Source organism: Penicillium odoratum, assembly GCF_028828045.1.
Source record: "Penicillium odoratum strain IBT 22623 chromosome Unknown utg000006l_segment0_segment0, whole genome shotgun sequence".
Taxonomy (NCBI): Eukaryota; Fungi; Ascomycota; class Eurotiomycetes; order Eurotiales; family Aspergillaceae; genus Penicillium; species Penicillium odoratum.
This window is the reverse complement of record NW_026643148.1, coordinates 4,158,579-4,182,639: the sequence shown is the minus strand read 5'-3', so window position 1 is coordinate 4,182,639 and position 24,061 is coordinate 4,158,579. Positions and strand designations below refer to the sequence as shown.

Below are 24,061 nucleotides of genomic sequence, written 5' to 3'. Positions count from 1 at the left end.
CATTGTCTATAACTTGCCATTTTCGGTCTGATATCAACCTCTTATTCCTTCCTCTGTGAAGAACTTTATCAAATAACGAATCCACTACTCTAGCTTCTTTGACAACTCTTGTTAGATAAAATTGATTTTGGTCTATGTTAAATACAAAAGGCCTAAAACCTTGCTTTTGCAAGCTTGACTGTATATGGTCGTACCCTGTCATTATACGCAAATATAACCAAAACAGAACATGTGGCAACAGGGGTAGATGGGGTGGTAACTCGCTCAGATAAAACACCAAGATGCGCAGAAACAAAGAAAAAACATAAGAAATCCTAAATACCTATTTCCACAGCCCGCTGTGCATAGCGAGTCTTCAAAAAATCAAAGCTGTCCGTGACGCCTTGCCAAATTCCAGGTACATAGCTCCGTACCCACGCGCAAATAACTAGAAGAAGAAGGGGAATCTAAAAAGAGTCAGTACACATTTGTTGTGAGGTAAAGATGTCGAATGACTTACCCAAATGAAATAGAGGTTACGGTCGCTACCCAACCCCTTCATGCGACGAGCCTGATGTTCTCGGAGATGCTTCTGCTGCTCCCGCGAAATGACATTCTTCCCAATGGTGATATCCTTGAGTTCATCCGCAGATCGTGGGCGTTCAGGGGCAGTGGAAGCTGCAGCTGCCGCCGCAGCAGATGTAGAGGCAATCACAGTGCTCTGAACCTCAAAGTGTTGATCTAATGCAGCCTCAGTCGCCGCCCGCAGAAGAGATGTTTTCTTCATCTCAGCCTCATCTTCGCGAGCCTGCTGGTGCGGATACAATTCATCGTAGGAAGGCGGCTCAGTATGAGTTTGGGCAGTGTTGCCCTTCAAGTAGTCCCACCATCCATCAGCGACTGGGCGATGAGGCACAAGATTAGTGATGCGACGCATCATCTGGTTGGCCTGATAGTCTGGGAGAGCGGGCATTGGGGGTAGAGCAGGCATTGGAGGCAAAGCAGGCATATTGGGGAAAGCATTAGCCATACTCTGCTGGAAATGATTGATCTGTGCAGCCAGCTGATTCCGCCATGCGACGACTGCCGCGGGCGGAGTAAAACCTACACCAGCATGGGCCACGCCTTGGTTGCCACCATCCACAATCGAGGGAATGACATCTTGGTGCATACTGGATCGCCGAGAAATATTGAACTGCAGAGGCATGTCGTCAGAATCTTCGCTGTCCAACTCTTCGCTGTCGTCCAGCTCTTCTGAATCATCAACGGCATGACCAAGTGATCCGGAAGCAGACGACGCCTCCCAAAGAGAGTTGAGCGAAGCAGAACTGCTATGCCTGCGGCGTGAAGTGAGAGAGCCGACGCTGCGGGAACGGTAGTTACGAGAAGGCAACAATGCGGCCTGGTGTGTAGGGAGCGATGTGGCAAGGTCGGCAGGAGTGAAGCCTCGTACACTCCGGGCATTAGCGTTGGCACCAGCCAGACGAAGTCGATGAACGATGTGAGCATGGCTGTGGAGTGCAGCCAGATGCATTGGCGAGTTGCCAGTGTTGTCCTGCACATCCGGATTGGCACCACGAGCCAACAGTCCCGCAACGAACCTAGTCAATCCCAACGAGGCCGCAAAGTGCAGGAGGGACTGCCCGGTTGTGCTGCGAGAATTGAAGCGAGGCGGCCGCGGGCTGTCATCAAGATCGATAAATTCCAGGTAAGTCAGCATCTTGGAGTCAAGATCGCTGAGCTTACCCTGAGCTTCCATCCCTGGTACCTGTCGTTGATGGCCACCAGAAGAACCGCCCTGCATGTCTTTCTGCATATTCAAAAAGGCATTGGGATCGCTGCCCATGATTTGCTGAGCGGTTTGGAATGCGTCTGCCTGACTGCCCAATTTCTGGCCAAGAATGTTTAGAGCCAGGCGGTACATCTGAAGCTCACGATCATCCACGTATCGGAAGAAGAGTTGTTGCTTCGGCATGAGTGGCTGGGGTTGCTGCACTTGACCAAAAGTCGGATGTTCATGTTTGAACATAACCGAAACCAGACCAGGCTGGAGAGCGGGCGGAGTCAGACAGTTGAGACACTTGTCTCCCCAGAATGTCGTGGTCGTCGCAAGTGTATCACCGAATACAACCTCCATACCAGGGTAGAAACCGCTACCTAATAATGTGACCTCTGTACCTCCAATAATTGATCCTTCCGCCGGAACAAGCTTGTGTATCACTGACGGAAGACGGTTGGGTGTGGCATTAAGAGGTGGCCATATTTGGCTCGCAGGGTTGGCACCAAGACCAAGTGCGAGATTTGGATCTTGGAAGCCGTTGCGACCAGAACCACCAGGTGTTCCTGGACGACTAGGCTGAGCAGAGTTGGGCGCCGACGCCAAAGGTTGATGGGCCAAGCTATCCAAGCTCTGACGTTGAGCTGGTGTGGGATTGAAGAAGGGATTATTGTCATTACTTTGGCTGGGAGTCGGTGGTCCATTTCCGTACTGTCCGTTCATAGATGACGGTGTCACAAACGGCCTCTCTGTTGGGGAGGCATATCCACGAGCGGCAGCAAGTTGAGCGCCACTCATTGCAGATGATGATTGCGGTGTCTCCATTCTCGTCATGGTCAATTCGGACGGGAGTCTTCCAGAACTGCTGTGCTTCCGTCGCTTGGTCTGTGGGCCAGGGAAATCAGTTGGCGATGCCTGCCGAGACAGGCTTCGGGATGTATTTGAAGTTGCAGGGGCGCTATTAGCCGAGCCTTGACCAGCAAACGAGCTTGGTGTAAGCTGATACTGCGAGTTGAACCTTTGCTGAAGTCCCTGGAGATCGGTAGGCGACTGAGGTGATGCAAACGCACCATTGCCTTTAATATCCGGATTAGACCCAGACGAGAACACACTAACGCCAGGTAGCTGAGTTCCATCTGGTAATGAAGGCGAAGGGCCCGTTGGTGGTGGAGCGGCAGGAGTCTGGGTCTTGTGGTCATCGGTGATCATGATTGAATTGGTGATTGCCTGAGCGACGACGTTGTTCAGATGATCCTTTATAGTGAAGATAACCTGGAACCCAAGCTTCTCATTTTGATGCCGACAGTAACAAGCAATTCGCATCGGAAGCTCTACTTGCATTGAGCCTGGGGGACTCTGCATATCATAACCGGTAGTGTTCTTGGGCGGCTCGGTCCATTCCTTGATCTCGCTCGTGTTGAAAACGATGACCCTTTTTTCCTCGTCCTTTTGAAATAGCTCGTCCTCTTCGGGCTTGCGTTGCTTCTTTCGAGAAGCGCGTTTTCGTTCTCGCTGTATACACCCGCCGCAAATCACCACATCTCCGCCTTCCAATGGCTGATCTTCTTTCGAACCGTTCCCGTTCTGATACCTTTCGCCTCTTGTGCGTGCAAAGGCTCTTTTTAACTTCTCACGGTCTTGCATTGCACTGGTACAAACTAGACTTGTATAGAGCTGCAGAGTGTCGGGTGAAGGTTCAGTGGTAGCAGAGGCGAGAAATTTGAGTTTGGAAATGGTATGAGACGGGAGGCGCAGCTTCTTCACACTGGCCGGCAGCGGGGAGAGCGTTAATCGGATCGGAATCTGGGTTTCAACACGGGATTTGAGGGAGGTCGGATGCACTGTGAGAACGGGTTGTATCGAGTTGTTATCCGCCGGCTGAGCGGGCGACGACGCAAAATTGACGGGGAATGGGTATGCAGCAGGGGAGCCAAAGTTCATGCTAGGCGACATTGACTGATTTAGTGGAGACTGTCCATTCATGTTAATGCCTCCAAAGCTTTCTTCCAATAGTGAGGATGGGGACTGGGTGCCCCATTGCGGAGCAGCCAGTCTCTCCGAGTCATTGCGAAATGTTCCTGAGAATGGAGACTGTTCTTTGAGCCCAAATGGAAAAAAGGGCGATCCGGGGGCCGGGGCCTGCAGAGAGTTAAGACCAATAACCAGAAACTGCCATTTGTGACTTACCGATGATCTGGCTGCGGCCGGAGCCTCGTTCGATGGCGGCGGTGGTGCAGGAATTGCCGAAGGGCTCCAGAATTGTGATGTTGAGCCGGTCGGGGGATTGTGTTGTGGTAGGTTCTCGATCTTCAGCGGGCTGGGACTGCTCGCAGCGCTCTCAAAATCAAAGGCGGCATCCATGGCCTTGTTGCTCGATTCCAAGTCGGGATCCATGGAGAACCCATCCATGGCATAAGAAGGATCAATGGTAAACGGTGATTCTTCCTTCACGGATGACAACTCAGGGCGCATCCAATCCTCTGTTGGGAAACCAGCGGATGTCAACGGATTCTCACTATGAGCGGCGGAATTTGTTGAGGCGACCGAGGCATGGCGGATGTGATTGCGCGGGGATTCCGAGGATGAACTACGGCTTGAATTGTCTGGCGACTCTGCTGGTGAATCTGCTGCCATCACTGGTGGTTGCCTCAGGGGGTGTTGGTCTTGATAAGCCTTCGATGACTCCGAAGCGGCATTCGAGCGGTTGTGTGTAACGTGGGCGAACAAGTCATCGAAGTCTCCTCCAGCGGATCCTGAGGGCATGTCAAGGGTTGTCGGGTCGAGGAAATCCATATTGGCGTTGCGAAAGGTCGACTCCATCTCATCGTCCATTATGATGGGGTCCAGGGCAGGAAAGTTCGGCGAGGAGGGTGCGTCTAAAGGTCCCATAATTCGTTTGCCCTTCCCTATTTATCTGAATCGACAGGAGTTCAATGCGACCAGCCACCCTCCAGTCGTTTGTAATTTGGATGTTGCGATTGTCGCGTGTGTGGTGGGATAGCGATCGGGGAAAGACGGGGGTTCGGAGGAAACCAGGTGGGATCAAATAGCTGTAGGGCTATCTATGTTTAAGCGTAGTAACAGTACGGGTCTTTTATGACCATGACTCCTGGAACTGGTGTTGATGTTGGTCAAAAGGCTCAAAAAGGGTTGAGAGATGTAAAGCTGCTGGGGTAAAAGCGACCTTGTGGAGTCGAGAAAGGAGAGCGGGAAAAGTGTGAGCGCGGATCCAGACCGGCAGAAACGGGAACGTGCGAGGGGGGCGAATCGGAACAATCACTTTGTTAATGGAGAAGTGAAGGATAAAATAGATGAGCTGATAGCACGCAGATTTCAAGATCAAATTACAGAGGAACCAGAACCCTGGACACTAACGTAGATGTTTTATGTATTGCGTAGTTACGGTGAGGATGTTGATACCTGAGGCAGGCAGAAGCGGTGACCAGTGAGTTGAGTGTATCAAGGATTCGTTCCTACTCCTTTCCATTCTACTCTCTTACTCTCGTACTTGATACTTATACTCTATGTGTTTTTATGTATATCTTTAGATTGTGGACTTTGGATCCAATGGAGATCGTTATGGCTTCAACCCGTGTAACCCCGACTGGGAGAACAACGCACTCGACTATCCTTGGAATGATCCGCCGCTGCTAATCACCTCCTAAACCCCTCGCGGGGACGGGTACAGATAAACCGGTAAGTGATTGGGTGCATCTCGGGATTACTTACTGGTAATCTGTATCGGGCCCCCTTGTATCACACCACTGTGTTACTATCTTGCGATCGGTGCTTCTGGACGACACTCACTGATAGTAAGACACCATTGTTGATGCAGATCAGCCTACTCTTAGATATGATCGACTTTTTATCGCAACGCCATTCGCTGCTCCGACTACGGAGTAGGTATCGTAACAATTGTCATTCGTACTTCACGTTGTTGAGCTCTGACATGCGTCACAAAGAATGAGAGATTTGGCGACGTGCAGGCTTATCGGCTCGAAAGCCCGGTATGTTCATACGCGGCCAGATCCCAAGTTCGAAGCCGATAATGATCTTGGGTCAATGCGCTTTGACAGCTCTTCTTGGCTGCATGAGGGGCTCTCAAATGTGCGCACTGGACTTTCTCTAGGAACGGAACCTTGAAAGATCTAAGGCCTAAGTCTTGGGTGTTTTGAGTGGTGGCTTTCTTATACATATACGGAGTCCACGGGTAGTAATACTTATTTGTCTTATTAAAATGCCTCACAAAGATGACGAAATTGCAAAGGGGACGCGCTTCAACAATAAACCCCTGGATCAAGGAGGATCAAGAGGCTTGAGCCTCGAATTGAACGGTTAAAAGGGGCGCTTTCGCTCTCGGACTTCTTGTGTGCGCCGAGCCCACCGGATGTTTCAGACTAATTCTCCGCTGCAGTTGCCCCTCTCCATCATCATATTAATTGTGGCTGGACCATTCGAAGTCGGATATGGTCTAATTTGTCATTTGCACAATGAATTCGAGGCTTGGAAATGACGCTTGACCTAAATGTGAACAGCTGAGTTCGATCCCGTGAACTGGTCACTGGCCTTTATGTGTTGACATGACGTTGGAGATCGCTGATCATGACTTGCTCAATCTGTTTGACATTTGACAGCTCACTAGCGTTAATTGGGCTTGTTTCCGTATTCAAAACCCCTCAAAACAAGTATCCACCTTCCATGTGGCCCCTGTCAGGGACAAAGCTTTGTGTGATCCTAAATAAGCTGGATGTCAACTTGGAGAATGCAAGTGACGAGATATCAGGTACGATGTAGGAATCAGCCAATGGAAGGAGATTGGATGAAAGGGTGAAACCTAGAACGTCGCAGAGAGCCGCCTAAGATCGACAGCTACTGACTAGTGGTTTGGGCACTCTAAAAGTCTCTAGAACAATGCCAAGATTTTATACCTTAGTTAATGTGGCGTTTAGCAGGATCCTCGGCGCTTTGCAGACATTGCTATTCATCTATCTCACACCTCGGCGCATTACCCGTTTGGTTGCTTGGGGATTCTCCACCTATGGCCAACAAACAAGCCGGTGGATATGTTTGAGAACCATGAAAATGAGACTTCGATGACATTAAGGATGGTCAGACATGATGGGTCTGTCAGAGAGGTGGAGGTCTTGGTTCGGATATCATGACCCGAAAGAAGCCATGCCCGGCCCTACGACCGGTGATGCTGGATATAAAGCTGGGCAAAGGACGCCTTGACGATCTGCTTTTTGATCGATCATCAGTCCTTTCTATTCCATTCTTTCTCTTCTCAGGTCTAGTACCTTCCGTTCTCTTTGGGTTGACTTGAAGTCCCCATTTTGTCATTCTTTTTCGACCTTCTTTGAATCCAAACGCTGTGCGTTCATTTTTACCAAAATCGACTGAAATGTCTCTGTCCAAGATTACTGGATTGATCCTCGGATCCGCTGCCTTGGTGGCTGGTCACGGCTATGTGAGCGGTATCGTGGTTGACGACACTTACTACGGCGGATACATTATCACCGAGTACCCCTACGAGAGCGACCCCCCTGAGCTCATTGCCTGGTCAGAGGACGAGACTGATCTGGGCTATATCGATGGCTCGGAGTACGCCAACTCCAACATCATTTGTCACAAGGATGCCAAGGCAGCTGCTTTGGAGGCGCCTGTCAAGGCTGGTGGCTCCGTTGAGCTTCAGTGGACTACTTGGCCCTCAAGCCACCACGGTCCTGTTATTACCTACATGGCCAACTGCAATGGGGACTGTGCCGATGTGGATAAGACCACTTTGGAGTTTTTCAAGATCGACCAGGGTGGTCTGATCAGCGACACCGACGTGCCTGGTACCTGGGCGACTGATAACCTTATCTCCAACAACAACAGCCGCACTGTCACCGTTCCCAGCGATATTGCGGATGGAAACTATGTTCTCCGTCACGAGATCATCGCATTGCACTCGGCTGAGGAGACAAATGGCGCCCAAAACTACCCTCAGTGTATCAACCTGAAGGTCACCGGCGGAGGTAGCGCCACTCCTTCAGGTACCCTGGGTACCGCCCTGTACAAGAACACCGACCCGGGCATTCTGATCAACATCTACACTTCCCTAAGCACCTATGAAATTCCCGGTCCAACTCTGTACACTGCCGCAGCTACCACAGCTTCCACCGCTGTGTCTACCACTGCAGTAGCCACCACCAGCGCCGAGGTCACCAGCACCCCTGCCTCCGTGGAATCAGTTGTACCCACAACCACCCTTATCGCATCCGTCAGTGCCTCCCCAACCCGGAGTCCCTCCTTCACCCCACCCTTCTCCAACTCCACTCGCGCATGGCGTCCCTCTTTTAGCCGCCAGCCCAGCTCCCCCAGCTTCACCTCTGCTCCTGCTCAGTTCACTGCCCCCAGCGCTGCTGAGCAGCACCAGTCTGCCACTGCTACCCCCACTGTGATCACTTTGACCGAGACCAGCACCTCCTGGGTCACTGAGCTGGTTACCCTTACTGACAAGTCTGTTGTGCAGACCACCAGCGCTGTCCCGGTCGCCGTCGCCGTCACCACAACCGTCACTGAGGGAAGTGAGCCTACTCAGACATCCTCTGCTAGCGTTGCCTCTGGATCTACTTCCGGCTCTGGAAGTGGATCTGGCTCTGGCTCCGAGTCCTCCGGCTCCGGCTCCGGCTCTACCAGTTCAAGCTCAAGCTCCACATCCACCGAATCGGACTACGTCTCCAGCGACTGGACTTCTTACCTCAGCTCCCTGAGTGCCTCGGAGGTTCTTCAACTGCTGCGTCAGACTTTCAAGTGGCTGGTTAGCAATGATAAGGTGCACGCCCGTGACATTTCCATCTCGAACTAGAGTCTAGAAGTGTTGGTTTGCATCTAGATTGGGAATGTGTGGAGCACAACATGCTTTGATTTGATTCTTGGGCTTGGATCAGGTATCCTGTCTTGTGTTACTCATTCGAGTACGTTTCGTAACAAACACCTTATATGACTTGGTATTGTTGCATTCTTTTCTTCTTTTCCCTCCTCTTTGTAGGAGATGAGAGGCTTCTTCTAAGCCTCTTTATACTTTTTATGAATGGAATTGTTAGACTGCTCAATTATTTACTCAGACCAGAGTAGATTGTAAATATATTCTCATTTCTTCCATTTGAATATCTAGATGATTACTGAAGCATCATGAAAAGTACGAACAAAGACCAATAATCCTCAGAAAAGGCACAAGCAGGCATCAAGACCATACCTATTGAGCCTCACCAAGATGCTTCTTCAAAAATGGCAAGACCTTCTCAAGCGCAGCCTTAACAGCCTTCGGCTCATCATAAAGCTCATAGTGCGTAACACCAGGCAACTCCAACAACTCCTTCTCCTTAGAAGCAGCCCTCCCATATATCTCATGACCATCCCGATAAGCACCAAACCCACCCGGAATACTCCCAATAACAGCAATGAACGGTCTCGTCATGATAACCTCCGCATAAGCAAAAGCATCCCAAGAAGCAGCAGCACTATTAAACGAGAAAAGCGCACTAGTAGCACCACCCGGTTTCTGACCCCGACTAGTCTTGTAGTATTCAGTCGCTTGGACGATGTCCGGATCAGACGTCATCTTCTTCGCCTCCTCAACAGTCGGCGGCAAGAAAGGAAGAATATAGCGCTCAGCACCCCTCGCCTCAAGAGTGCGCTGGTTAGCCATCTTCTCCAATGCGCCGGCAGGATCGAAACCACCAAACGATTCCCGAACAAGCCGGCCGAAATTCGCAGGGGTAATACCGACACAGCATTTGAGTCTGTAGTCTGTCATTGTGGCGTTGAATGCGTAGCCTCCGCCGCCGCAGATTCCTAGGACTCCGATGCGCTCGGGGTCAACGTAGGGAAGTGTTTGAATATAGTCGGTTACGTAGCGGAAATCCGAGACGCGGAATTCGGGGTTCTCGACGAAGCGGGGAGTACCGCCTGAAGCTCCCTGGAAGGATGCGTCAAAGGCGACTACGACGAAGCCGGCTGAGGCCATTGCTTTGCCGTAGATGTTTCCGGAGGTTTGTTCTTTGCAGGAGCCGATTGGGTGGGCGGAGAGGACGGCTGGGTATTTTTTGTTCTCGTCGAAGTTGGGTGGGAGGTGAATGTCGGCGGCGATTTCCCAGGCAATGCCGGGGATTTTGACAGGCTTGATAGTCTCAGACATGGCGGTTGTTTAATTTGCTTCACGGATAGAGTAGTTCTCAGATTGTGCTACTGTTCTTGAGATGGCTGGATTAGCCCTCCCTTTATAGTGCTAGATAATGACCCTTACTGACCAAAGAACCATAGATCAGCTACTTTGGTGGAGCAATCATGAAAAGTGGCGAATCATAACGGTGTGTCATCGCTGGCACCCATGACCCACTTAAAATAGTGACGATGTATTTTGATTGGTGCGCTGACTCAAAGAACCCCGGACTTTCGGTGATAAAGCCACCCCGCTGATCTGATGACACTTGAAGCTTTTTAAGTCCGTCAAGAATCATTTTTAGTTACGTTAATTTATTAACTTAAGGTTCTCGGCTGTCATCCCGGATTAAATCATGCAGGATAGCACAATTGTTATGCACAAAACTCTTTACGAAGTTATCACCCCCTGAAAGCTCTTGAATATACCGAGGGTAAGCGCCATGGTAAATTTGTACATATTTTTGAACCTCCAGGCCCGAGCTTCTTTTCTCTTTCTATTCATTCCCTTGAATATGTATCACTAAAGAGAGCCTTTTTAGAGAGCGTTTCATCTAAACTAATATAGTAGGAAATAAGCCAGGAGAAATGGTAGAATACTGAGTGGAAGCCCAGGTAAATGGTAAGAGACATAGCAGAACCATTTCTTATTCTAGGCGCCGCGCATTTCGTGCCGCGGAACCTTGGTAAAGTTGGAAGTCCTCTAGAATCTATAGCGGTCCACTAATGGCATCTCAAAGATACCAATCGGCGCTAAGCAGGTATCTTGTCCCAAACGAGGTCACACCATGCTAACATGCAATTCAAAGTCTCATTCACCGATGGGCGTAATCTATTTTTTCTTCTTGGTTTTATCAACCACATCAATCCATTGACTCTTCAGCCCACGGCGTGTGAGAGCCGTATCCAGAATCTTTCGTTGGTCACCCTGCACCAAGACTTCCATCACTCCCTTGGGAGCACCAACAGCTTGCGTAACGCTGGTACTACTGGCGCATTTCTTTTGGAGCTCTTCGGCCAAAAGACTGGGGATGATACCGAAGACTTCTAGGTTGGTAATCTTTGTGACGGTCTTCGAGCCAGTTCGCTTTTCGAGAGTAATGACTGCCTTTGGTGAAGCGCCTGCCTTGGGCTTGACGTCTGCAAGAGTTTGACCAGGTTTGAGGATCGCATAGTAAGGCTGTAAGAAGACATGGTCCTCGATGATGCGCTTGAGTAGCCCGTCGCGGGTAACCATTTTGCGCTTCAGGGCTCCTAAGTCCTCTGAGGATGAAGATGAGAAAATGGTGTTGGCAAGGTATGGGTTGAGGTTGATGATGCGTCGGTTATCGCTTGAAACTAGAGGTGGGTTTTGGGACTGGACATATTGGTCCAGGTGGGAAGAAACTTCCGAGTATTTGTAGTAGTTCTTCGGGCTGGTGGTAGAGAGAGCAGGGAAAATGTCTGGGGTCAACTTCTGGGTTGGCCTGTACAGAGTTTGAACATTAAGTGTCTGTCCCACCGAGGGATCTGCGCCCCCGGTTGCAACAGGTTTCTTGCTCTCTGAAGCAGACTCTAGAACGCTCTTCGATGGAAGTCTGTATGGCACGAATCTCTGAACGTGATGGTCATCAAAATCAACATCCCAAATGTATGTTTCTTGGCCACTGCGGTCTTTGGACTTGACCAGCTGCATTTTATCCAGATGTTTGATGAATTTCTTCACATTTTTCCAGCTGGTCTTTTTGATGTTATAGAACTGAGTTTGCTGTGGGGAATAGATCGGAAGGTAGGGGGTAATCATGTTTGCTACCAACATGGAAGGTGATATCGGTAGAGCAAGGTTGTGGTTAGGGGCGTCAGGGTTGTCCTGCTTGAGCTTGTAGAGAGCAAAAACGAAGGCCTTGATGAAAGCATCATCAATTTCTATAGATTGTTAGCATGCCGCGAATTTTCCAATGTACGTCCACGATCCGATCCTTACCATCTGTCGTGGGCTCCTGCATAGCAGGTTCTTCAACAGCGGGCGCATCATCAACGGCGTCACCAGCTGGCGTTTCCTCCAAAGTGAGATCAGCAACGGCTTTCTCAACTTTGTCCTCAACTTCCTCGTCCCATCCCTCAAGATATTCGGGAGCTGGACGTCCCGGCCGTGATGATGAGCTCCAAGCCCAGAGTTCATCGCCCTCCCAATGTAAACCTCGCACAGCAACTCCCTTTGTCCCTTGAACCTCTCCCAGCGCAGAAACATCAATCTCACACAATCCGACGAATAGAGGTACGCTGTGTTTATTCAGACCAGCAACAGCCACCACAGCTCCCTGGACAGCCTGCTGTGGGAAAGGAGGCTCATTCGCAAGCCCGGGAGTCATCAAATCCGCTCCGGCATGAAGCTTCTGCATCACCATCTCTGGTGTGTATAGTAAGGGCACCAATTTCGGGTTCGACCACAAGGTATAGACGGTCGGATAGAGGCGCTTATCGGCTCCGGGGCCATGTTCGATCTTGAACCAAAGCACTCGCTCGTCGCCATCTGTATGTGCACCAACATACACAATACCTTGCACCTCTCGCAGGTCCGGACCGGCAGTTGTTGTGAAGCGTGCAGTCAATGCATTCTCTGGGAGCAATGCATTTCGTACTGCGCTCAGGCTCGCTGTATTCGGGGCGGGTGTTGTCTCTGCGGAGGAGGGAACGGGGACTTGATAGTCTTTGATGATCTGATCGGCTATTTTCCTCCGATCGGAAGATCTAAGGGGAGACAAGTTTTTGATCTAGGAAAATGTCAGTATTTGCGTTCTTTGCATCTTCATGGTGCTGTTGAAGCAGGAAGGAGGGGCAGTGCGGGGAGGGCGGCCACGGACCGTAGGCTTCTTCTTGAACATTTTGGCTAGGGAGACCGGCTGGAGAATATGAGAAAATATATGAGAAAGGTGAAGCTCCCCAAAAGTTGTCCCAGGAGAAGGGACTGGGGAAGAATGCAACCTTGGAAGAATACAAAGTTGGATGGGAAAAGTGAAGAACAAAAAATGGTGATAACCCGCTTTCAAGTTCCCCCCACAGGACTACAGCTCCCTTGTGATTTAGATATGTTAATCACCACCAAATCAGTTTCCACAAATACCTTTACACGTTGGGTTCTAAGAAGTTTTATATGATAAGCTATCTTGTGAAAGGATTTCTAAATCTCGCTGATACATCCAATAGCCAAAAGATACATTATGACTCACCGTGAATCTTAGGTCGTCAGTGAAAAAAGACATAATGACACATTAAATCATTCAATGACTAATTCTTGGTAATAATGAAACATAGTACACTACCTATCAGTCGGGTTAGAAGATTGATGAGAACTAGCTAAGACAATCTTAGCATTCAAGCCTAAACAAGACTTAATCGGCTTTTAACCTTTGCACTTCGATATTTCCCCGTCGGAATTATAATAGACAACATGGTTAATTGTCATGGTAAAGTGGATCTTGGAGCAAAGCACATATCTTTCTATTAGTCTACTGCTGCATTGTTCTGTTTAAACATGAATTCCCCGGAGGTCAACTCCATAGATTATAAATGCTTAGGGATCCACCAATAAGAAATCGAAAGCATAGAACAGTTAATCCAATGAGAATGCGAGTTTCCGATATCCCATTGAAACTGCCGGAGATGGCCCGATATCCCCGCTCAAGGTCGCACGCATTGATCCCTCATAAACAGATCGTTACCCAGCGGAATCCAATTCCTCACCTGCACACCTTCAACCCTTTTTTTTTTTTTTTTGGTTTAAAAAAATTCTGATCTCCAGACCAATCCTCATCCAAAATGCCTGTTTACCACGTCGGTAAGCCGCGCCTGAATTCCAATATCCCCGCACTCCGCCTCCGATGATAATGCGGGGCATCACCCATCCCCCTATCTCTCACTGAGCTAACAACAAAATCCCAGTACTTTTCCGCCTCAAGGCAGGTGTGACACCAGCCCAAATTGAACAATGGACCCTAACAGCCAAGGGAATGGTTGGAAAAATTCCAGGTCAGTCCACAACACCAGAGAGATATATATATGGGACACAGTCTCACAGAATTGATATTATCCTTTGAACAGGTCTAGTTTCCCTTGAAGCGAATACCCCGTTGCCGATCTGCGTTCCCCGTGCGAAGGGATTTGATATGGGACTTGTGGCCGTTTTGGAGAAGAAGGAAAACGTGGCGGAATATGCTGTGCACCCGGCCCACCTGGAGTGAGTGTTGAACCAGCGTATGCAGATTTGATTCCAAGGTTGCTGATTTGTTTTATTAGGGTTTCTAAGTGGCGAGAGGAGCTGTGCGAGGATACCTTGGCTTATGATCTGGAGTTTTGAGAAATACTGCATGACTTTTGAAGAAAGACTTTTGCAGAATAGAAGGGAACAATGAAATTATCCATTGAAAATATGGAAGTGCAACATACTGCTTGTTTCCTATATGCTACTACAACATCATTTGCTCGCATATCCATCGGATAATTGAGGTAATCCAGTTGGGTTTCCGTTGGCAGAGGCATGCACTGCAGCTTCCGAAAGCAAGATAAAAGTCATAGGCAACTTCTATTGTCCAGATCGTCCACGAATTCTGATACTACGTCGGTAAATTTCATAATAATAGGTGTCCCTGGGGCTCCAGACCTCAGGATACATCAGAGGCTACACTGTATCCTTGAAAAGCTCATGTATCTGACTCTACTGATTCGCTAAAACAGGTAGGTACTTGACTCGAAAGTACCAATTGATGTGTATGTTCTTGATCTGGTGGATAAGTCTCCGGTGCAGGTGCATACTAACAAAAGAGGACGATTAAATTGAAGTGGCTCTTTGAAGGTAGTATATATTAATTAACAGTATACATACTTGCTAAGGATACTTGATGTTGGGAGCATGACCGCGGACTTGGGACAATAGAATTCAAACTGCCATCGAGGATGATCCTCTGGATGATGACGAGTCACGAAAAGCTTTAGGAGGCTCAAATCTAGGAAGCCCTTCCGGGACAGCATCGTAGTATAAAACGTCGACATGCTGTGTGGCAGGCGCAAAGCGTCCTTCAATATGGCTCGAGGGCCTCACCGGTACAGATCGGCGTTTGCTGACTAGGCTTGTCCGGAACGTCTCTATGTCCTGCTCGTCTGCTGCTGCGGCATCTGCTCGTGGTCCGCCCCAGGTACGCTGACCAGCAGTGAAAATCCCATACATGATATAGATCCAGTTGAAGATAGGGTTCATAATGAACATGAGCGGGTACAACCAGGTTTTGTAGCGCTTGAGACGGAGGCCAAAGTAAATCATCAGCATATAGTTGAGCCCGAGAGCGACCCCAATGAACCCGATCGGTAGATCACTAGCTGCTTTCGAGGTTGTGAGCATTGCAATGGCCATCATGAAAAACAGTAGGGTGGTAGTTCGAATGGTGTTTTGCATGAATCGAACAAGGCAAAGCAACGGATAACGTCTCCAAAGACGGACGTCAGTGACCATGCATACCTCATTGGTAATAAAACCGAGGAACCAGCGTCGTCTCTGCTTCAAAAGGCTGCTAAAGGTCTGAACGGCCTCTGTCTTGCAAAAAGCGCCGGGGCACATCTGAATTTGATAGGCTTGCTGGGCCCCGATCATGAACAGGTGGGTGAGCCACCTATCCTCCCCAAGGTGACACTTGCCAAAATCGAAGAGATCATCGCACTGCTCGGCTTTGTCTGCGAAGTAGTATTTGGCCATTTTGCGAAAAGCGGAGAATCGCAAGATCGTCAAGGCACCTGGTAGGCAGGTCACAGCCCCACAAGCGGACTCTACAGAACGCTCAAAGAGTTGACCGTGAATATACTCCATATCCTGGAGCAGTGTCAGAAGCGAGTGCCTCTCCGTTGTCGACGTAATGATTCCTGTCATGGCAAGCATATTACGCTTGCTTCCGGGCTTAAGCTCCATATCGTACATGAAGTTTTGCAGACAGACCCGGTCAAGGATGCAATCGGAGTCAATGAACAAGATAAACAAATCGTCATATGCTTTCAGGTATTTCTTGTACACAGTCTCTATGAGTTTGAACGTTTGCTTTTGACAATTTCGTTTGCCTCCATGTTTAAAGCGAGAGACTGTAATCCGAGAGCCCTTGTAGGCGACATCGATGCTTGGAGGAAAGCTTCTCAACGTGACTGGGATGTCAAGATGCTGTAAGACTTGAAGATAGGGTTCGTCCACTGCATCACCATCCCAAGAAAGGAAGACATGGATACAAGAGGCCGGGTAGTCACAGTCGACGACTGAATCGATCGCTTTAATTAGGACTGATGCATCTTCCTTGTAGACGGGCATCACAACAACTGTCTTTGGAGCTGTTCGATCCTTCAACACCCCTTTGATCTTCTTCGATCTTCCGAGCGGTTGGGTAATCATTCTGTAAATGCAGAACACCCAAGGTCCAACGAGAAGGATGGAGAAGGACCAGAAGGCGAACCATTGGAAACCCATTGAAATCTTAGTCGGGAAGTAATTGGTGACTTGGGGTGGCAAGGGGAGTGTGAAGACCATGACCGGAAGAAAGGCAAGGCTGCCAATGGGTCAGTTTGTCGCTCACCACCTTGTATTGGATCAGACTTACCGGAGCAAGGTAAACAAAACCATCATAAGCGCTGCCATGACTCTGATACTCCAATGATCTGCCTTTTGGTAGACTTTGACCAAGCAGTATAAGAATGCTGCCAGCCAGAGAACCCATTCGAGCGCTGCCGCCAGTATAAACGGCCCAACAATGGAAATGTACACAATCTGAGATGCAGGTCAGAAGAGATTTGGAGAGATGGAGGATTCACGTACATCTTTTGTATGCCATGCATCTGTCCCGGCCTCTGGATCTCCTTCCATGGTCAAGACTACAAAGACACGGTCAAAAGTTGGAACCCAAGCCCCAATGCTGATAATGGAATGAAAATAGTGAAAAGGATGATGTTTATGACGAGGAAGACATATTGTCTAAGATGTGTGAGAAGTTTGTTTTCTCTGATGGAGTGTCGAGGATGGAGAGTGACATCGAGTACCCATACCTGAACGGGCAGGCGCGACAATCACTTTGAGATCACTATTTCCCCTCCAAATGCGATTTCCGAGGCTTTCACATCTTTCCATATCTAAAAGACACATTAAAGCACTAGCTAACTCCGCGGAATTACTTGGAACTCCCCACAATTGACTCATAGTAAATGAGGCTGTATAACTATAACTATAACCCGCTGCGTTCGAGGGACCCACAGTAGAATTAATTAGGTCTAGCATCGACACCTCAGGCCGCACAGATAGCTCCGGGTAAAAAAAATCCAATTCGCTCCCCGCGCCAGCTCTTTATCAACGGTCCCAATCTTATTTCTCTTCTGATAAACTCGGTCGCATTTCTTCAAGCTTCTCAACTCTTGTGAAATCAATCGCTAATTCGATCGTCGGACCTCGATCTTTTGACTCTACCCGTCCCGACACCCTTGTTAACGGAAGTCATCCTACATTTTTCGCAATGGCCGACGAACAGAAGCCCACCAATGTGGAGGCTGAGCAGGATGTCCAGAAAGTTTTGAATGAACTGAAGGGCGAGAACAGCGAGAAGGCCGAAGAGAAGCCCACTGAGGAGTCCGCCGCGAAGCCCGCCGATGAGTCCACTGAGAAGCCCGCCCAGGAAGACTCCGAGGAGGCTCGCATCGTCGCCGCCGCCGCTAAGCTGGGTGAGAAGTCTGAGCAATCCGAGCAGTCCGGAGATAAGCCAAAGCCACAGCAGGAGCCGCGCCACCAGCGCACCAGCCGCGCTAAGTTTGACGCTGCTTCCCTGCAAGAGACTGATGACCCCGTCGAGATCCGCAAGCAGGTATGAAGCCAAGAAGGAATAGCAGTGGGACGAAAGAGATCACTAATGCGACCCATAATAGGTTGAGTTCTACCTCTCTGACTCTAATCTTCCCCTTGACAAGTTCCTGCTGTCCAAGGTCGGCGGCAGCGCCAACAACGCTGTTCCCCTCGAGCTGTTGCACTCCTTCAAGCGCATGCGCCGATTCCAACCCTTCTCCGCCATTGTTGAAGCCCTGAAGACCGCCGAGACTGTCGAGCTGGTTGACAATGACACCGCTGTGAAGCGCAAGGTTCCTCTGCCCGAGTCCGTCACAACCGAGGTCAACGATGAGGGTATCAAGGTTTGGGAAGACAAGACTATGCCTCGCAGCATCTACGCCAAGGGCTTCGGACGTGAAGAGCCTAGCACCCAGTACGATATCGAGAAGTTCTTCGAGACTTACGGACCCATCAACGCGATCCGTCTGCGCCGTGGCGATGACCGGGGCTTCAAGGGCAGCGTTTTCGTCGAGTTCGCTTCCGAGGAGAAGCAGCAGGAGTTCCTCGCTCTTGAGCCTAAGCCCCAGTGGAACGGCAAGGACCTCATCATCAAGAGCAAGAAGCAGTACTGCGAGGAGAAGGTTGAAGAGATTAAGAATGGCAATGTTCAGCCCAACCGAGGTGCTCGTGGTGGTTCTCGTGGAGGCCGTGGTCGTGGTCGTGGAGGTCGTGGCGCTCGTGGGGGCCGTGGTCGCGGTGGCCGTGGTGGTCGCAACGACCGTGACTGGCGCGAACGCCGTGACGATGACCAGAAGAACGGATTCCAAGACCGTCGCCAGGAGAAGGATTCTCGGTAAGTGATCTCACAGCATCTAAATTTGGAATTTGTCACTAATTGCCCATTCTAGTGGTGTCCCCGTCGTGCAGAGCACTGGCGAGAAGCGTTCCCGTGATGACGAGGCTGGTGATCGTCCTGCTAAGAAGGTCGATGCTAAGGAGTAATGCATTCAACCACACCATTGTTTCTTGGTTTGCTTTCCTTTATTCTAGTCATTGGGCGGAATCCAAAAGTGTTATAGGAACAGGCCACCCGATTGGGCCATGTTACATAGGGCGAATTCCTTTAGGGCGTTTTTGTCGGGTAATGACAATATAGATGTTTTTTTATACGAATTACAATTTAGTTGTAAACTACTTATATACATTCCACAGGTCTGGTCGAAGCAGAGCTGCGGATACCTTCTTATGAGCGACTTGACCTCGGTTTATCATTACCTGAGTATCTTGAGCGTGATATCAAGTCTATTAATATTCAGCCAGTCATACCTTTCTAGGCTCGGATCCGACTTTCAAGGTTCATCTATACGTGCGTCCTCAATTTGCCACTGGTAGCTGCTCAATCATCCTTGGTACTGGGAAAAAATGTTCTCCTGTGATTAGTTCCATGGAATCCTTGTGGCGTCCCAAGCTGTCATGGATGTTAGTCAGTAATTCGAATCATATGAATCATACCCCATATTTTGAAGTGCATGACGACTGGCCCTTATTCAACCTCAATCATCATGCTTCTTACTTTCAAATATGCCGATCTTGGTCCAGAATTAGTGAATTGAAATCGGCAGCATGAGCGAACGTGGGCAAGACAGGCGTTCCCCCGACAAAACCGAAGCATGGATACTTGGTAGCGGAACTGCATCGTTGGCGTCTGCGCTCTACTTGGTGCATTTTGCTAATGTACCCGCATCAAAAGTGCATGTACTGGATTCCCATCTTTCAATGGGACAGGTTTTGCATAACAACGGGGATCCCATTCATGGCTATGATCAGTTTGCAGGATGTCTACCGGTCCCGGTCGGAAAGCCACTAAAAGAACTCCTTTCCCTGGTGCCCTCGTTAAATCGCCTGGGCTGCACCGTGCTAGATGATATTAAATTGGCAGAGAAGGGGCGGATCAGGAAACAAGAAGGTCGGACACGGTTTCTTGTTCAAAAAAACAACGCCTTGAGTGACATCAATACAAATTCGTTGAACTTGAACGCAAAACACCGTCTGGAGTTGATCCTTTTGATGATGAAGGGAGAGAAACGTCTGGGGAGGAATCAGATCCGAGACTTTTTACCGAACTCCTTTTTCCAGAGCACCTTCTGGACGATTTGGTCTGCCCAGTAGGTATTGCCCGAATGTCTACCGTAATTCCCAGACTGAGCTGTTCTAGATTTGGATTCCAGCCATGGCACAGTGCAATTGAATTCCGACGTGCTATTCGTCAACATCTGCGTGGCTTCCACAGTCTCAGCATATTGAACTGCCTGGATATCACGGGCTATTACCAAAAAGAATCAATTTTCCTGCCTATATTCCTGCATCTCCAGAGCTTAGGCGTGGATTTCCACTTTGATACAACGATCACGGATATCGGGTCGACTATTCAAAATGGCCAGGAAACAATCTCGCAGCTCCGTATGATCCAGAATGGATTTAGAATGCAGCAAAAAATCACTCAGGATGATATTGTTCTCATAGCACCTGGCTCTACAGTCTCAGGCATGACGAGAGGCACGAACGATCACCCTCCAGGTCGCCATTCACTCGAGCCTCATGATGAGCTTGATGAGAACTGGGCGATCTGGCTGGAGATTGGAACCCGGAATGATATGCTGGGTAATCCATACAACTTCTGCACGCGCGAGTCAGAATCCCTACTGGAATCCTTCACAATCACCACGTCAGATCCTGGTCTTATTGAATATGTTGACTTACACACTCACAACGATACCGAAGCCGGCTCCATGATTGCCTTCCAAGAGAGCCCGTGGAAAATCAGCTGCTGCATTCCAACGCAGCCCGTCTTCGTCCACCAGCCGGCGAATATTCGGGTTTTCTGGGGCTTCGCTCTCTATGCGAGACGTTTGGGGGAATATGTCCGGAAGCCGATGTATGGTTGTTCAGGCGCGGAGATCACGAAAGAACTGTTGGGGCATCTACACTTTGCTTCTCAACCTTCGAAAACCACGACTATTCCTCGTGTCATGCCGCGGATGACTGCTATGTTGTTGATACGTTCACTTAATGATCGGCCGCAGGTAATACCTCAGAAAATGACCAATCTTGCTTTGATTGGGGAATTTGTGGAGATCCCGCATTATAGCTGTGTCGATACTAGCTACGGTGTTCGCACCGCTCAGGTGGCTGTATCGCGAATGATGGGTCTTGATCTTCATTTTGAACCGAGGGAATCGTCAATGTTGGGTCTACTTAGGATTCTGTTGTGGAAGTGAAACCAAGTTATTCACTACATTGTCGTTTACATGGTGGAGCGAGAGTAAGTGATGATATTGTACCTGATCGGAGTCTTTTTACACCGTAAATCATCCAATGATATTATTGTGGATTAGGTAACGTCATCTAAGCGGTCAATGAATATTTTTCTGCCACGCAGTTCATAGCGGTGAAGGAATCTAGTAACCGCTGGAAGGTTCGATGCTCGCACAGTCCAGATGGCAAATGTAGACAGTATATAGCATTAAGAAGTCTTGTTCATATGATCAGATCAATCAATATAACTATTTCAGTGGCCTAATATTCCTTCTTTCTTTCCACTCCATAATACCCGCCAAAAGTTTGCCAGATCGCCGCTGGAATACCCTGGTATCGCCTCTATCCCCGCCCAATAATAAGAGTGGAGTGGCGTGCAAATTCTCCCCTCTAAAACTTCTTTTTTCTGTGAACCTTTCCTCTTCATCCTCCCCACCCCATATTCCCCCCTCAATCTATACTTCCCTATCAGCCTACAATGTCTGTTGTCGGTATTGATTTCGGTGCGCAGAGCACCAAGATTGGTGTTGCCAGAAATAAGGGTATTGATATCGTGAGTGTTTGCCCCGCCTATCATTGCGGGACCCCTCGTCCCTTGAGATTGCGACCACCCTATGGTATAGTGAATTAATACTGACGGATATCCTTTTGGATCGTTTAGATTGCCAATGAAGTTTCCAATCGTCAGACCCCGTAAGTTATTGCGATCGCGATTGCCTGACATCATCCCCGTCAGATTTTTTTCACTTTTGGAGCCGGCCATGACTGACTCGAAAATTTGTGCCCAACAGTTCCCTCGTTGGATTTAGCGCCCGCAGCAGACACATCGGTGAGGCCGCTAAGACACAAGAGACATCCAACCTTAAGAACACCATTGGTTCTTTGAAGCGCCTGATCGGCCGCTCCTTCGATGACCCCGATGTCAAGATCGAGCAGCAATACAACAGCGCTGCCATCGTTGATGTCAACGGATTGGCTGGTGTTGAGGTTAACTACCTCGGAAAGAAGGAGAAGTTCACAGCAACTCAGCTGGTTGCTATGTACCTGACCAAGATCAAGGATATCACTTCCAAGGAGCTCCGCCTCCCTGTGTCTGATGTCACCATCTCTGTCCCCGCGTGGTTCACCGATGTGCAGCGTCGGGCCATGATTGATGCTGGTGATATTGCTGGTCTCAACGTGCTCCGTCTGGTCAACGACACCACCGCCACCGCTCTCGGTTACGGTATCACCAAGCTCGACCTGCCCGGCCCCGAGGAGAAGCCCCGCCGTGTGGTGTTCGTCGACATTGGTGCCAGTGATTACACTGCCTCCATTGTCGAGTTCCGCAAGGGTGAGCTCAACGTTAAGGCCACCGTTTGCGACCGCCACTTCGGTGGTCGTAACTTCGACATTGCTCTTACTGAGCGCTTTGCCGATGAGTTCAAGGAGAAGTACAACATTGACATCCGCACTCACCCCAAGGCCTGGTCTCGTACCGTTGCTGCCGCCGAGAAGATGAAGAAGGTTATGTCCGCCAACCCCCAGGCCCCCATGAGCATCGAGTCTTTGATGAACGATGTTGATGTTAAGTCCATGGTTAAGCGCGAGGAGCTCGAGGAGATGGTCAAGCCTCTGCTGGACCGACTCACCGTTCCCCTTGAGCAGGCTCTCGCCGAGGCCAAGCTCACCGTCGATGACATTGACCACATCGAGATGATCGGTGGCTGCACTCGTGTCCCTGCCATTAAGGAGATTATCTCCAAGTTCTTCAACAAGCCTCTTTCCTTCACTCTCAACCAAGACGAGGCTATTGCCCGTGGTTGTGCTTTCTGCTGCGCTACCCTGTCCCCCGTTTTCCGTGTCCGTGACTTCGCTGTTCACGACATCGTCAACTACCCCATCGACTTCACCTGGGAGCAGTCCCCCGAGATCCCTGATGAGGACACCAACCTCACCGTCTTCGGCCGCGGCAACGTTATGCCCTCTACTAAGATCCTTACTTTCTACCGCAAGCAGCCTTTCGACCTCGAGGCTCGCTACTCTAACCCCGAGGGCCTCCCCGGCAAGGTTAACCCCTGGATCGGCCGTTTCTCCGTCAAGGGCGTCAAGGCTGATGCCAATGACGACTTCATGATCTGCAAGCTCAAGGCTCGCCTGAACCTTCACGGTATCTTGAACGTCGAGTCTGGATATTACGTTGAGGATGTTGAGGTCGAGGAGCCCGTTCCCGAAGAGGGCGATGTAAGTTACTTTTGCCACTACTGCCGATTTCCAATTCATCTGTACTAACATGTTCTGTAGGCCATGGACACTGAGGCCAACGGCGAGGAGCAGCCCAAGAAGACCCGCAAGGTCAAGAAGCAGGTCCGCAAGGGTGACCTGCCCATTGTCTCCGGCGTCGGTGGTATTGACCAGGCTGCCAAGGAGGCTCTCCAGGAGCGTGAGAACGCCATGTACATGGAAGACAAGCTCGTTGCCGAGACCGATGAGAAGAAGAACGAGCTTGAGGCTACTATCTACGAGCTGCGTGACAAGATCGACGGTGTTTACGCCGAGTTTGCCAGTGAGGAGGAGAAAGAGAAGCTCAAGGCCAAGCTGATGACCACCGAGGACTGGTTGTACGAGGAGGGTGATGACACCACCAAGTCCGTCTACGTCGCCAAGATGGAAGATATCCGCTTCATTTCCGGACCCATCATCCAGCGCTACAAGGAGAAGGTCGAAAACGAGCGTAACGCCATCCTGAAGGCTGAGGAAGAGGCTGCCGCTAAGCGCCGCGCCGAGCTCGATGCCAAGAAGGCTGAGGAGGAGGCCAAGAAGGCTGAGGAGAAGGCCGCCGAAGGCGATGCCGAGATGAAGGATGCGCCTGCTGAGGGTGAGGCTACTGAGTAAACGCAGTAGATCCGAGGATCTGAACTGTTTTTATTTACCCCTGTTACTTTGATATGGGCGTCGTGCGCTTTTTTTTCAGCACCGATTGAAAGCGA

The 24,061-nt window shown here is 49.7% G+C and overlaps 9 protein-coding genes across 9 annotated transcripts; 5 read left to right on the top strand and 4 right to left on the bottom strand.

Annotated features, from left to right (window-relative positions):
• Positions 1-314: 314 nt before the first annotated feature.
• Positions 315-4,588, bottom strand: N7520_009946 (putative membrane-tethered transcription factor (SPT23); the record flags this gene model as incomplete). Its single annotated transcript, XM_057143880.1, has 3 exons — positions 315-446; positions 500-3,895; positions 3,944-4,588. The coding sequence occupies 3 exons, from the start codon at positions 4,586-4,588 to the stop codon at positions 315-317; spliced, it is 4,173 nt and encodes a 1,390-aa protein (XP_056993168.1).
• A 2,569-nt stretch (positions 4,589-7,157) lies between these two features.
• N7520_009945 (AA9 family lytic polysaccharide monooxygenase) lies at positions 7,158-8,606 on the top strand (the record flags this gene model as incomplete). Its single annotated transcript, XM_057143879.1, has 1 exon — positions 7,158-8,606. The coding sequence occupies one exon, from the start codon at positions 7,158-7,160 to the stop codon at positions 8,604-8,606; it is 1,449 nt and encodes a 482-aa protein (XP_056993167.1).
• A 390-nt stretch (positions 8,607-8,996) lies between these two features.
• On the bottom strand, positions 8,997-9,938 carry N7520_009944 (alpha/beta hydrolase; the record flags this gene model as incomplete). Its single annotated transcript, XM_057143878.1, has 1 exon — positions 8,997-9,938. One exon carries the CDS (start codon positions 9,936-9,938, stop codon positions 8,997-8,999), a length of 942 nt encoding a protein of 313 aa, XP_056993166.1.
• Positions 9,939-10,793: 855 nt separating this feature from the next.
• N7520_009943 (putative RNA binding protein Ligatin/Tma64) lies at positions 10,794-12,825 on the bottom strand (the record flags this gene model as incomplete). The annotated part of the gene is made up of 3 exons (XM_057143877.1): positions 10,794-11,866; positions 11,925-12,714; positions 12,805-12,825. 3 exons carry the CDS (start codon positions 12,823-12,825, stop codon positions 10,794-10,796), a joined length of 1,884 nt encoding a protein of 627 aa, XP_056993165.1.
• Positions 12,826-13,759: 934 nt separating this feature from the next.
• N7520_009942 (Dabb family protein) lies at positions 13,760-14,297 on the top strand (the record flags this gene model as incomplete). Its single annotated transcript, XM_057143876.1, has 4 exons — positions 13,760-13,778; positions 13,883-13,969; positions 14,042-14,177; positions 14,237-14,297. 4 exons carry the CDS (start codon positions 13,760-13,762, stop codon positions 14,295-14,297), a joined length of 303 nt encoding a protein of 100 aa, XP_056993164.1.
• Positions 14,298-14,876: 579 nt separating this feature from the next.
• On the bottom strand, positions 14,877-16,832 carry chsD (chitin synthase D; the record flags this gene model as incomplete). The annotated part of the gene is made up of 3 exons (XM_057143875.1): positions 14,877-16,518; positions 16,570-16,736; positions 16,785-16,832. The coding sequence occupies 3 exons, from the start codon at positions 16,830-16,832 to the stop codon at positions 14,877-14,879; spliced, it is 1,857 nt and encodes a 618-aa protein (XP_056993163.1).
• A 640-nt stretch (positions 16,833-17,472) lies between these two features.
• N7520_009940 (tRNA maturation protein LHP1) lies at positions 17,473-18,779 on the top strand (the record flags this gene model as incomplete). The annotated part of the gene is made up of 3 exons (XM_057143874.1): positions 17,473-17,817; positions 17,879-18,630; positions 18,686-18,779. The coding sequence occupies 3 exons, from the start codon at positions 17,473-17,475 to the stop codon at positions 18,777-18,779; spliced, it is 1,191 nt and encodes a 396-aa protein (XP_056993162.1).
• A 621-nt stretch (positions 18,780-19,400) lies between these two features.
• Positions 19,401-21,055, top strand: N7520_009939 (oleate hydratase; the record flags this gene model as incomplete). The annotated part of the gene is made up of 2 exons (XM_057143873.1): positions 19,401-19,942; positions 19,993-21,055. The coding sequence occupies 2 exons, from the start codon at positions 19,401-19,403 to the stop codon at positions 21,053-21,055; spliced, it is 1,605 nt and encodes a 534-aa protein (XP_056993161.1).
• Positions 21,056-21,570: 515 nt separating this feature from the next.
• Positions 21,571-23,966, top strand: hsp88 (Hsp70 chaperone Hsp88; the record flags this gene model as incomplete). The annotated part of the gene is made up of 4 exons (XM_057143872.1): positions 21,571-21,645; positions 21,754-21,785; positions 21,884-23,315; positions 23,376-23,966. 4 exons carry the CDS (start codon positions 21,571-21,573, stop codon positions 23,964-23,966), a joined length of 2,130 nt encoding a protein of 709 aa, XP_056993160.1.
• Positions 23,967-24,061: the final 95 nt, after the last annotated feature.